Raw genomic sequence first — 13,964 nt, 5'->3', positions numbered from 1 at the left:
GATGTATACTGTAACTGCAAAAATGTTTCATAAATGCATTCTGTATGTATAAATATTAGCTTGCTATCAAAATGACTGAGTTGGCTACAAATACACCATGTGCCTCCGACATAAAATCCCCCCCCCCCCCACCTTCAAATCTTCATTCACAGATATGTATACATTTTATATTTATATTGCAATTTTTTTTACAGCATTGGAAAACGTTAAGCATCACATTTGAGTGAATTTAGATTCAAACCCAGGACCTCCAAAAACTTTGAGGCAGATGTACAGTACTAACTATGAGTCCACTAATTGCAACAAGAACAAAAGCTTTAAAAAGATTGAAGTCATCCTTGGTTTCATTGTATTGTCTTTCCTTAATGCTCAAAAGAAGTATTAGATGTACTCATTCTCTTTATACAGTTCAGTCTTGGGCCTTTCTAAACCTTTTATATAACACGTTAACAACACCAGAAGCTGTAATGCAGAAGTCAACCAAAACATGTTATTTAGTCCGGATAGTAAGCTGAATAAACTTGTCGTTATTATAACATCCAATGACGCAACAAGAATGTATCATTTTAAGAGCAACCAAGAATCATGCTATGCGGTCAAATGTAAACTGTTTGGTATGCATTTAAATATAATAAGTATCAGATTCTTGTTTATCAAAGACATTTTGTTGGATTCCCACATAGTTACATTGCAGCAATTTTAGTTTCACCGCTCGCATTGTTGTTAAAGAAAATCGGAGTTCAGTTGTCATAAAAGTACGTCTTACCAGCGTTATTGATAAGAAGCACATGGTCTATTTCTTTGAGACTCTCCTGTTTTACCATGGCCACAGTGTCCTCGACGCCCTCTTTGGTATTCAGATCCGCTGCGGTCCAGTAAATGGTCATTTCCTTCATGTCCTTGAGATTTTGCAGCAGTTCTTCCTTCAGTTGCTGGAGCAAAGGTCTGGAGCGAGCCACCAGCAGCAAGATGGAACCCGGCTGGAGATAGTGTAACACCTGGAAGAACACAAGACATTATCTTCTCTCTGTTGCGTTCTTTCCAACCGAAATACAGATGATTCCTTACAAGGTGTGCAAGTGCTCGTCCGAATCCCTTCGAGGCTCCTGTGATGATACACATGCACCGTCCCAAATTGCTTCTACTTGCATGAAGAACTCCTGACATTTCTTCTAGGTTCTACCTTTTGAAAGGTTGGAGTTTAAAATAAAAGCAAGGATGTAGAACCGGAGAAATTTTGCCTATGTGTTGAATGTGAGCGCAGCAGCACTTTTATAGGCTCACATGAACAGGCAGCATGAAGGAATTTCATGCTCAACATTTGACAGTGAAAATACCTCAACTCTTGGGTATTTTTTTTACATGGGGAACTAATGCAATATGTCACGTTAAACACATAGTTGCAAGTTCCAGTGGGTCTGATTACATTTAGACACTGTATTTTTATGTTGTCAAGATGATCACAAAAAAATTACCAATTTGAATCTTTTTTGTTAACGTGATGAAGACAAAAATAGTGCGTATTTATTGCATGGATTGAGGAGCCCGCCATGAGAAGAAAGGAGCAGCAGCACAGAGCGCAGATGAGTACGTGGAACTGTCGCGGCTTGGAATTGAAGCGGATTTACGTGGGACAGGAAATGTGAGACGGTCTCCTTTCGTCAATGAATGCTACCGCTTCATGTTGGATTTCAACATTTAGCTTCTAGTAAATGTGCACATTCCACCATGACGTCCCTGATGCACTGGTGAAATGGAGGCTTCGATCCTCTCCTCTTTCATCTCGAATTGCTTTATGCAACAAAGAGGGTGCAGAAAGGGCTGAAAATTGAAGGACTGCCTGTGTTGTCATTCTTTGTTATTTAGTTTTTTGTTATTGTTTTGACCTCAAGATGGTGCTGCGAGAGTGGCTGCCTTTACAGCAGCTCCAGTGTTTTGTTTTTCTACTTCCTTTCCTCTTCCTTTCATAATTTTGCTGCTGTGAAATGTTAATTCTCTCCACTGCAAGACTAATAAAGGCAAATCCAATCCAAATGAGATACATTTTCAAACCAAACATTACTTTTGCACCCTACAGTTGACCGGCTGGCAGGAATTAAAAAATAGCCTGTTGCGCAATTACAACATAATCCCTGAATTAAACCAAAATAAGTGAGGAAAATTTCAAAGTCACGCTTCTGTCATTTTGTCAACAAAGGTTTGCTTGAACCGAACAGAACACGTAACACAGACAGAGGGACCGAAAGAACGATTTTAACGGTTATGGCGTCCTCTTGTGGTAAAATGACAACAAAGCATGTGTATTTGCAGCAATTTTCTATGCAAATTTGCTATTGCGTCATTCTGACTTAATTTCAGCAAGAGCACATTTGTAAATAAACATGTTTCAGTTTCCAATATATTTTGATCACATCGAGATCATATTTTGCTACCAAACAAATTTCCCGATTATGTGAATTAGAGGCTTTCTGATTCTGAACTACTTGAGTCTTCATCAGGTACATTCTGTAAATGCAGAGATGGGCAATGGAATCCAGGGGAACACTTCATCAAATTAAGAACTGGTCGTAGTATTACCGAATGTGTCAATGTAAGCACAAAAAGACGAAAAAACTAGCATGTCCAGTGCACGTTTTTGCAACAGCTAGTGGTAGGAACTCACCCAGGTTGGGCTGCCCAATCATCAACCAAACTGATTTCTATCTGTACGCCGTCCATCCATGCCATTTCCCAAGTGGCCTGATGCCAAAAGGGGGCGTTTGCATCATGCAGCCTGAAGGGGCGGGTCCAGTGGGTGGGTGTGTGTCTCTCAGCTGATGCGCGTATCAACCGAGCGACTCCATCATCAGCATCCGACGCGGTCGTCGACGGCATCCCGAGCTGCAACGACGCGCGGCCGTATCTCACGATGATCGGGGCCCGCAGGATGCGACACTGACAGCGGAAGAACACGGAGTGCGCCTTCCGCACCCTGCAAGGATAAAAAAAACAGTGAGTATTGCTGCTTGTGTCGACGGAACGCGTCACTCGGGTTGCTGTGCACAGTTGCGCGGAGGTGGGGAAGGGTGTATATATTGATATATATAAAATGCGGTGCATTTGAGTTTCCGCCAATGTCAGCAAGGCCCGTGGATTTGATTCGGATGCGAGGAGGGAGGTTCGGATGGCGGATCCCACGCGTGGGGTTGCATCCACGGGGCCTAGTGAGGAGTGCGTGTACGTGCGATGCAATGAGGGCTCGATGCGGATGCTGCTAAAAAGCCCTTGCCGCCCAGGGATGCGGAGGAAATACGAAAGGGGAAAGAGGAGGAGGGGGGGGGAGGTCGTGAGTGGAGGGGAGAGTCCTACCGAGGCACCTATACACATTATTTGACAATACGATGATTACTACTACTACTGGTGCTACTATAGTCCCCCAAGAGGATGTAAGGATGTACTGTATCTTACATTCAGAGTTGTTTTGGGACTGTATCCGTTTGGGTGTGATTTACACTCGGCCAGGATTATATTTCGGCGCAGCTGCATCCCCCTCACCTATAAAAACAATGTGTTGTTATTCTGTTTTACGAGATGTACATGTCAGGATTATGCACCGTTGTTGGAAAATACTGGAAACTCTTCTTTTCCTTTCGGCTTTCCCATCAGGGGGTCGCCACAGCAAATCAGTGTCCTCCATCTTTAGAGGTTTGATCCGCATGTTTGTTTTGGAAACTATCATCTAAAACAACAGGTATGGGCTATGGAGAGAATTAGAACGAATTAACATTGGGTATTAACGAATTGGATTGTTCAGGTATACCTTGCTTTGCGTGTGCGGAACATTTTTGTTGACTGTTATATGAAAAAAGCTCTTGACTCATTCACTGCCAGACGTGCTTGAACTTGAATTGCAGTACCAACAGAATATTGAGTATTAGGACAACATAAACATTCAATGCAGCATACGAAACCTTAGACTCCCTTCTTTCATCAGGAATAAATTATTTCCTAATTTATATGGGTCTGGAGTTATATGAGCTTGAAATGAGGGTGGCTGTCCAAAATACAATGCAATACATACATATTGGTTGATAAAGTGCTTTAACAACAGCTGAAGCTGGAAAAAAGTTGATCTCCAAGGTACGATTGGTAGATCACATGACAAGGTAATGTGACATTGTCATGAACTGATGCTATACAAATAAAGTTGAGTTTAAATATAATAGGTAGATCATTTTGACTTTCAAAAGTAGCTCCCATGCTAAAAAAAGAAATGTCAGCACCCCTGATGTACATTATGCTCCAAAATATCGGGAGGAGAACAGCACCTTTTTGTTGACTACATAAGGAACATGGGAATACTGTGGTGCCCTGTTTCGAGATTGAACTGAGTTCCAAATGATGGAATGAGTGGAAAAAAATGTTATTTTGTTGATACTAACCCACAATCAACAACAATTTTAGTCTCATCTGCATGGTGAGTTTTGGAAATTAACTATTTCAATGCTAATGGAGTGGATAGCTTCATGTCCATGTTTTTATCTTCCTGTGATGTTTATTATTTTGCTTCGTGTCGACTACTATGTGAAGCGCTTTGTTACAGCTGCAGCTGTTGTGAAAGCGCTATATAAACCAAGATGTATTGTATTGAATATTGTATTGTATAATAGCACAATAAAAATTAACTACAAGTGAAATATAGGCTTCCCTGATAGAAAACAAAAAGATTGACTTCCATTTCTTGCCTATTCTGCAACGGTATGTCCAAGTTATGAGTACAGGTGTTTATGACCATTATTTGTCTAAGCGCTATATAAATCAATATGTATTGTATTGTATTGTATTATATATAATATATTACAGAGAGCAACTAAGGTCATGGTAAGCAAGGCTTGTGAGGTTCATTCATTTTGCTACAAATCCTTACGAAGATAATGCAAGGCATATAAAAAGGATTATAGTTCTTCCCGAAAAAGTATTTTAACCTCTGAGCACGCCACTAAGCCCCCTTGAAACATCAACATTTGAATGATCTACTGCAATGTTTTACATATAAAGACAAATTGCATTTTTATTTTGATGCGACAGATGCTAAACGATCCTCACCAAAACAGTAGAATATTCATCTTAGTTTAGCATGTTAGCTTTTCTTGTACTGTACTCTGTTTCCATATGATCATTAGACCGTCGGTGTTAAAGTAGCACAAATATGTTCGGAGGAAATATAACAAGGGGCCTGAATATTTATAAATCATCCAAGAAGGATACGGTTTGATGCCATTCAGCCAAAACCAAGCGAATCTTGTCCGCTCTCCATTTAGAATCTGTCTGAATCTAATCCAATTCATACAATAACAACATTGTATAACACCTCTCATTTCTCTGTGTTCCTCTAGTGTGTGTGCCCCCACTTCCTGCATTAGGTTGTGATGACCCACACTGCATCCAAATGTTTCTTTGACCCTCCTCAAACCTGACTCCTAACCTCTAACCCCTGACCTTTGACCCCCTCACTATGGGCAGTGTTGGCAGTGGGGTGGCAGGCGAGCAGGAATTTGCCATGAAGTCCGTAGGCACGAGGACCACGCTGCCCCGCGCTCCGCCCCTCTCACGCCGTTGCCCCGGTGACCGCAGCTGCAGCGCAGAGCGTCTGCCCCGCCCCCCCGTAACTATATCTGACGGGACGGCCTCTAGCGACGAGCGAGGGAGCGTTAGTATCGGCACCGCCACCTGTACTGACCGGCCGACCGAAACGGCCTCCACCACCAACACGGAATGTACCATGGCGGCGCCCAACAACAACAGCCAGCTGGAGTGCAGCAACGCGGCCCTCAGGAGGGAGTGGGAGAGGGAGAGGCAACGAGAACGGGGGAGAGATAGGGACCGGGACCGAGACTGGGACCGGGAGAGGTTGGATAGGGAACGCGAGCGGGAGAGAAACCGGGAGAGGGAGCGGGAACGGGTGGAGAGAGAGAGACTGGAGCGAGAGCGAGAAAGGGAACGGGAAAGGGCCCGGGAGAGGGAGAGGGAAAGGATCGAGAGGGAGAAGATCGAAAGGGAGCGGGAGCGAGAACGGGAACGTGAGAGGGAGAGGGAACGAGAGAGGATGGAGGGGGAACGCCTGCAACGGGAGAGAGAGATGCAAGCCGCCGGTCTGGATGTCTGCGGGAACGTCGTGGGCCGGGGAGCGAACGAGAAGGGCGCCAGTGGGGTGAACCAGCACCAGCACCAGCACCAGCACAGAGAGATGGTCACCACCAGAACTGATGGTGAAAATAATCCAGCAGGACACAACCCACCCAAAATCATGGCAGTGTCAGGAAAACTGGAGCAGGTACTTCCCCATGGTCTCTCAATCTTGATTCTGGGCTTTAAAAAAAATAAGAAAACAAATAACTCAGCAAGCCAGGTTAAAAACATATATTCAACCAATAGTCTAAACACTCTATTCTGACAAACATTGCGTTTGTGGAAAAGGAATCAAAGGACAAACGACGCCCCCGGAAGAAGTTGTGTCCATAATTGGTAAAATCACTTCAAATGACTTCTACTGAGCGTATTTTACAAAGATTCTACGGCATATCGCTATATTTTACGACTCGCACTGAATATTCAGGAAGTCTTGTTTTCGAGTTGATGACGATGCCTGACGTGACGTCACGTCTGGAACGCCCCTGACAAGAAAGCGACACACAATGCATTTGGGTACTATGTTTGGTCTGAAAACTTCGTGTTGATCCGTGTTGATGGCAAAATTAGAAGGAAAACACATGAATAACGCAATGGTAAATCGTTGTGTGTTGCACCAAGACTACTATTTAATACTAGTTGACACAAATTCCCAGCAAACAAATCAGCCCATTTCCAACAGAGATTGGGCGCCATCTTGTGCATTTTCTGGGAAGTTACATTGGAGTCCAGACGCCTCAAAATGATACGGAAGGACTTCTTTAATCGATTGCCAACATTTTTACATTGGAGTCCAGACGCCTCAAAATGATACGGAAGGACTTCTTTAATCGATTGTATTCGGGAATTGCAAATATGACATGGAGCGCCATTCCTGAATTTGTTCAGGTTTTTTTTCTTGCTGGGGTGCCAATAAAGCACAGGTCAGAACTCTGGCAATGTTTTTTTTCCCTTATACAAGGAGGCAGCATTTGCATTTTGTACAGCCGCCCCCATTTCATGCTCAGATAACTCCAGACCCACATAACTTAGATATTAATTCTTTTTTCAATGAAAAAAGAGAGTGTCAGGTTTCTAACGCCGCATTGAATGTTTTGATTTTCTGTGGGTCCTGCAATTTGAGTGAAAATGACAAAAACCCTGGCACTAGAGTCGATACATTTTTGCACGTCTGGTAGGGAATGAGATAATGTCTGTCCCTCAGGTTGCCGAAGCAACTGGAACCAATACCGTGGCTAATTGTAAGAGGATTAATCCCGAATTGATCAGAATCTATCTACTGTATTGACTGAATATATGCGTTTTTGCTGTGATTTTATAGTCACTTGTGAATATATTAATTTCTCCCTCCCACTATTTATTTCCCAGGCAATGAAGAGAGACTCGGGCCTGGTTCGTCCTTCTGCCTTCAAACCGGTGGTTCCCAAAAGTTTTCACTCCATGCAGAACCTCGTGGGCCAGGCAGGAGGGGCTGGGAGCGAGGGCAAAAGCGAGGCGAGGGGTGAAGGCTTCTGTGAGGGCAGAGGTGGCAGGAGAGGCAGGGATGGCGGAGGGGGAGAGGCAGGAGAAGTACCGGAGGCCCTCCTCCTGGACCAGGAAAGTCCGGCGAGGGTCAGCAGAGGTGAGGGTACGGGAAATCCGAATGAGGTGGTTCAGGGCGGAATGTCCGACTCGGGCAGGAACTCTCTGACCAGCCTGCCCACCTATACGGGTTCGGGTTCTGGTTGTGGACCTCCAGCCGTACTGGGACCGCTAAGTGCTTCCACGAGCCACATCAACAGGTTGGGCATGGTTGGGGCAGCAGCGGTCTTGGACAAGATGGAGAAGCCTGGCTACCAGGTAGACACTCCTACATACGTTCCTCCCAAATAACCTCAAAATTACATACATTTTTTGATTTCTCTCTCCAGAACGGGCTTTGTGCCTCAGACAGCGGTCGATCTTCGTCAGGGAAGAGCTCCTCTTCCTGCCAGAGGCTGAGTCACATGAGCGACGCACCGGGACCATTACGGCCCTCCCCTTCCTCGGATGACATCATCCAGGACCTGGAGGACCGTTTGTGGGAGAAAGAGCAAGAGGTCAGTGCATCCAAAGATGGCAATATTACATCATCACAACACAGGCACATTATTTGTATATTTTTTTTAATCTACATTTATTTGAATAGGACCATGCTTATTGATGAACATACAGTAGAGTAATGCATTAAAGTCTTGTTTAAATTGGCTACTCCACAACATGTTAGTATTATAATACAAACTGGGAATTGGACTTGTGTTAGAAATGAAATTCATTTCAATTCAATTTCATTTTGGCTTCCAAAGTGCAGATACGTTGCAAATTTGAACACGCATTTGTGTCACGTTTTGGTTCGCGACCAACGGGTGGCACTGTGGTCCCGCCTACAGCTGCATAGGTGTTGGTCGTTTTAATCAGTGGCAGTTAAAAGGACTCCCGGCATGACCATTAAGTGTCGGGTCATTGTTTGTTTAACCCTGTCAGGTTTGTTTCATCTTGTCATGTTTTAATCCGGGTTTTGTTTGCTACTTTGGACGTTTCTGTTCTGTTCTTTGTTGCGTGAGATTTTGTTCCCGCAGACTTTATTTAATACAATTTGTCAAATACATCCTGCTCCTCCCTTCTGCCTGCATATTTGGGGTCCACCACCACCACCATCTCGCAAATCCTGACAATTTGGGTTTTGGCCTTTATAATAGTGGTTCCTGGTTCTGAATGACATGGACCTGCTCCAGGTATCACAATGCATGCTACAGAGTGTGACCAGGGGAAGCCACATGATATACTTGCGACTGAAGCTTCGCTTTTTTAATATATTTCACTGATTTTATGCTTTAAGAAAGGTACTTTCATAGAATTGCCAAAATAACAAATCAAAAGCTAAGAAATGTTCTCTTACAGTATGCATGATGATAAAAAATATTTGAAAGGCACTTAAAAATCTATCTATCTATCTATCTATCTATCTATCTATCTATCTATCTATCTATCTATCTACCTACCTACCTACCTACCATTATTGCAAATTTCCCCATTGAGGGACGATTAAAGGCTTTCTGATTATTATTATTATTATTATTATTATTATTATTATTATTATTATTATTATTATTATTATTATTATTATTATTATTATTATTATTATATTGTAAACATGCGTATCATACGCATATGAAATGTAAATTTCTCCACTGTGAGACTAATAAAGGCAAATCCAATCCAATCCAATCCAATCCAATCCAATCCATACCTCTGAAGATGGAGGTTACTGATTCGCTGTGGCGACCCCTTGAAGGGAAAAGCCGAAAGGAAAAGAAGAAGAAGACATACTTACAAACGCTCTACTTGACCACTAGGTGCAGCACATGCGCCGCAACCTGGATCAAAGTGAAGCCGCCATCATTCAGGTGTTTGAGGAGAAACAGCGCGTGTGGGAGCGCCAGATGGACGAGCTGAGACAGAACTATGCCTCTCGATTGCAGCAGGTGACCTCGCCGCATGATCTGCTTCCAACCGTTGTACTTAAAAATGTCATTGCATGTTGTCCGAGTTTGAACGTTTTGACTTAAAGTATGGAGGGATACGTATACATGTTTTGTGTGTGATGCAGTAGATCTGAATTGCATCTGCATCCTCATCTCATAACCCACGCGGGCGTCGTTTTAAGGCATCAGCGCTGGTATACGACCCATAAAAATGACAGCGTAATTTAAAATGGCCACAAACCTGATCAAGTGTTTATCTGCAGGTGACACGGCGGGCCCAGCGCTCACAGACTGCTCTTCAAGCTCAGATAACCCGTTTGTCCCAAGACAAGCGAAGACTCCAGGAGGAGATGGCAGCCCTGCTTGCCCAACGAGAGGATTTGGAGAGAAAGTGTCTAGATTACAGAAAGGAGCAGGCTGACATATTGCCACGTCTGGAGGAGACCAAGTGGGAGGTGAGATGCAATAGGAGGATTTGACCAAATTAAAGTGCAAACTCCAAAGTTGACTGCCGTCCATTCTGTGCTGTGAATTGTTCAATAACAATGTTTCTGTTTGAAATATTGAACACTAAACTATCAAGTACTGTATATAGACAAGTTAAACACTGTTTAATTGTTCAATCGCCTGTACTGTGGTGAAGTGAGGTACTACTAATTTCATAATGTGTGCATTTTGATTCACTCATTCATTGTCAGAAGATATGCAAAAATGTGTCCACCCAGTGCCAGGGTTGTTGTAATTTTTACTCCAATTGCACAACCCACAGAATATTGAGTTTTGGGAATACTTAACATTCAATGCAGCGTAAGAAGCCTTAGATTCTCTTCTTTCATCTGAAAAATTAGTTAATTCCTCAATTATATGGGTCTGGAGTTATGTGAGCTTGAAATGAGGGTGGCTGTCCAAAATACAATGCAATACATACATACTGGTTTATATAGCGCTTTAACAATAGCTGTAGCTGTAACGAAGCACTAACAGTGCAAAAAGGGAAATGCTGTCCCCTTGTGGAAGGGATAAAATATTGCCAGAGGTCTGACGAGCGCTTTATCGGCGCCCGCCACAAGTAAAACCAAAAGCCGAACAAATTCGGGAATGGTGCTCCACGTCATATTTTTCAATTCCCCAAAAAATTGGGAATGGCAGCAAATTAGTTAATTATTTTGTCCCAAGTACCGTCACGTGGAAGTATATAAATAATTTCACAACTACTGTTTAGTAACCAAGTAAAGTGATGGAATATTGAGTGTTATTTCCCTTTTTTTGCAAAATAATAAACACATTTCCCTCTGACAGCAAAGAGGATTATATTGCTGGTCTACATGTGTTGCTGCACTGTTGTAAAGAAATTCTGTCGACAAAATTTACAGATCTATTGAGCCCCGAACATTAATAACTCACCCTCTCCCTCTCCGGTAATGTTGCAGGTGTGTCAGAAGGCCGGCGAGATCTCCCTGCTGAAGCAGCAACTGAGAGAAAGTCAAGCTGAGGTGACGCAGCGGGCTGGGGAGATGGTGGCTCTGAGGGGCCAGCTCAAGGAGCTCAATGCACAGCTGAGGGAGCAGGAAGAGGCCATGCTTGGACTGAAGGAGTCCTACAGTACCAAAACTCTGGAGCTGGAGAAGTGCGAGGCGGATCTGAGGAGGACTCTGTCAGAGGCCAGTTCCAATTTCACTTCCTGTACTGTGGTGGAAAAACAACCTTTTATCAACTTCAACATATACATTTTACTCTGTAGGAGCAAAATGTTAGAAACACCTTTCAACACAGTGCAATACATTTCAATCAATGAAGAACCAGGGTACATAAAATATGGTATTTTACAAAAAAACAAACCACCTTCCAAATTTGCGTGCCCACCAAAAATGTGCATGTCATTCAACTCACCATCTGGCATTCACACACAACAGTGTAAAACCTGAATTTGGCTTTACGTACCAACTCAATGCCGCCTTTGTTCTTTTATTTCCACCAGGTGTCCATCCTGCGAGAGAAGCTTGGTGTTTTCGAGGCAGAGGTATTGAGTCTAAAACGAGCCCTGAATGAATTCAGCAGAGGAGCCGAGGTGGTCATGAGCCCAAATTTAGCTGCTGCGGGACTTTTGCCACCCTGGGGGATCGTCCACTGTCCACGTACACCCAGCGATCAATCGACTAGCTCTTTACCCCCAACGGTCGACACCCTGCTGAGTCTTCAGAGCGATGAAGCCAAAGCCCAGCGGCAGGAGGCTCAGAGGCAACAACGCGAGGAAGCGCAGTGGCAACAGCACCATCGTCAGGACACCCACGCGCAACAGGACATGCAGATGCGGCAGGACGCTCACCTGCGCCACGAAGCTCAACTCCGCCAGGACGCGCACCTCCGCCACGAGGCCCAGTTGCGCCATGAGGCCCAGTTGTGTCAGGAAGCCCAGCAAAGGCAGCAGGACGCTCACTGGGACGAAGCGGGCGAGCTGCGTAGGCAGCTGGAGCAGCTGCAGGCCGCCCTGCGCCTCGAGCGGCAACAACGTGAGCGCCAGGCTCTCAATTTTGACCAAGAGCGACACACATGGCAGGATGAGAAAGAGCGGGTACTGAAGTACCAAGCCCAGTTGCAGCTGAGCTACGTGGAGACCCTGCAGAAGAACCAGGCTTTGGAGAAACGGATGAGCCAGCTGGGAAACAAACCCAGCACCCCGTGCACCATTCCTACCACCACTGTCACCAACACCTCCCCTTCCTCATCCTCCAGTTCACCACCTCCACAATCGTTCTCAGCGCAGTCTCCTCAACCGCCATCGTCACTCCCTGGTCCCATCACCCTCACCCTGTCCCCGCCGTGTGAAGACCAGAAGGGCCCGCCTTCGCTCCACCAGCTTGCCCCTCCTTGGGCAGGGCCTTCACGCCTGGAGAGGATAGAGTCCACTGAAATTTAAGAAGAACACATGCAGAATAATGTCCAGTTAAAACACAACACCGCATCACATCAGATTGTAAGAGCATTTCAGCTGACCACATATACAGTACATAGAACCGCAAAAATATTTGAAGGTACAAGCAGGAGACTAAAATGGGAAGTGCATCCATTTTCTAGGCAGCCTTTCGCTCACAAGTTGCACAGCATTTCCTGCATTATCAGAAAACAAAGTGTTCTAAGCTGACAATGTTTAGGGGGCAGCACTATCGCAGCCGTTGTTTATTTCATGCCCGTCCGTGCCAGGAAAAAAAAAACCAAGACAATCAGGGATATTGTCAGAAATTGCAACAAGAGTATTATCATTCTTATTATGATTCCTATTCTTATGATGCGATATTTATTACTCATTGTAAGTCTGTCTCATTCGTATAGCGTACAAGTAGAACTAGTGGTCAGAGTGTGCAACATTAATCTGCATTTTTGGCCAGAGAACGCCTTACTCCATCTTTTCCAGCATGTATAACAGAATAAGTATTGCTGGGATTAAAAAAAAAAACTAAATAAAACAAAACAAAAACAAGTGTGAATTAAATTTTCGGTGCTTTGATTATAAATCTATATATGTATCTATGTAGATCAATCACTTATTTGACATTAGGCGATGTCACACTGGACTTTTTCCATTGACGTCGGTTTTCATTTCATGCGCAATGTCCAACATGCATGACTGAAATATATCCTCAAATAAAACAGATCTTATATTTTCTAAAATAATATGAAAGAAAATCCACTAATTATATGTCTAGCTGATAATCAACCCAGTCCAAATGTTATGGAGTCAAAAGTTTACCTTCACCTGCGGTGACTAAATATGAACCATAGAGGTCGGTGTTGATCCATAATGGTGCTCCGAGATGACTTTCTTTCCTTCTTAAACTGTAAAACAGTGGAAACAAATGAATGGAAGCACACCATGTCAATTTGCTTAATGTCAGGAGAAGAATCCCAAAGTAAAATACAATTTATAAAATAAAATAGAGAATGTATACTATACAAGAAATAGATATTTATAATGATAGATTGTACACGACTGTCCGTGCGCGTGTGTGCGTGTGCGTGCGCGTGTGTGTGAGCGCGCCTAAACACACGCCAGTTTATTATTACAGATGATAGAGAGACTAGTGGCAATACAGCAAGTAAATCTATATTAAGAAAGAATTAATTGATTTTGTTAAATAGAGTGAAATAGATGTGGAGAGAAGCGGATGTTTGATTTTGTGCATTTGTCTAACTGCGTAATTTATTTAGACTGAAAAGTGGGAGCGTCCAGCCTAACTGCACTGCATCATGTCCAGTTGAGATGTACATTAGAATCCAGTGTGAATATCATTGCTT

The 13,964-nt window shown here is 43.7% G+C and overlaps 1 protein-coding gene across 1 annotated transcript; it reads left to right on the top strand.

Moving 5' to 3' along the window:
* The first annotated feature begins 2,682 nt into the window (after window positions 1–2,682).
* Window positions 2,683–12,806, top strand: lzts3b (leucine zipper, putative tumor suppressor family member 3b). Its single transcript, XM_088993892.1, has 8 exons — window positions 2,683–2,991; window positions 5,376–6,313; window positions 7,537–8,007; window positions 8,079–8,246; window positions 9,543–9,671; window positions 9,935–10,126; window positions 11,102–11,332; window positions 11,650–12,806. The coding sequence occupies exons 2-8, from the start codon at window positions 5,495–5,497 to the stop codon at window positions 12,586–12,588; spliced, it is 2,949 nt and encodes a 982-aa protein (XP_088850018.1). The 5' UTR covers window positions 2,683–2,991; window positions 5,376–5,494; the 3' UTR covers window positions 12,589–12,806.
* The last annotated feature ends 1,158 nt before the right edge of the window (window positions 12,807–13,964 follow it).

This window comes from Hippocampus bargibanti, linkage group LG04, assembly GCF_051943395.1.
Source record: "Hippocampus bargibanti isolate YZ-2025 linkage group LG04, ASM5194339v1, whole genome shotgun sequence".
Lineage (NCBI taxonomy): Eukaryota > Metazoa > Chordata > Actinopteri > Syngnathiformes > Syngnathidae > Hippocampus > Hippocampus bargibanti.
The sequence above is the reverse complement of the archived record's forward strand: the minus strand, read 5'-3'. Positions and strand labels throughout refer to the sequence as shown.

Excerpts from the sequence above, each read along its gene's own strand:
- lzts3b (XM_088993892.1), top strand. The coding sequence starts at position 5,495 with ATGGGCAGTGTTGGCAGTGGGGTGGCAGGCGAGCAGGAATTTGCCATG. Across the intron at positions 6,314-7,536 it reads TGTCAGGAAAACTGGAGCAG|GCAATGAAGAGAGACTCGGG; the intron begins GTACTTCCCCAT and ends TTTATTTCCCAG. Across the intron at positions 8,008-8,078 it reads TGGAGAAGCCTGGCTACCAG|AACGGGCTTTGTGCCTCAGA; the intron begins GTAGACACTCCT and ends TTCTCTCTCCAG.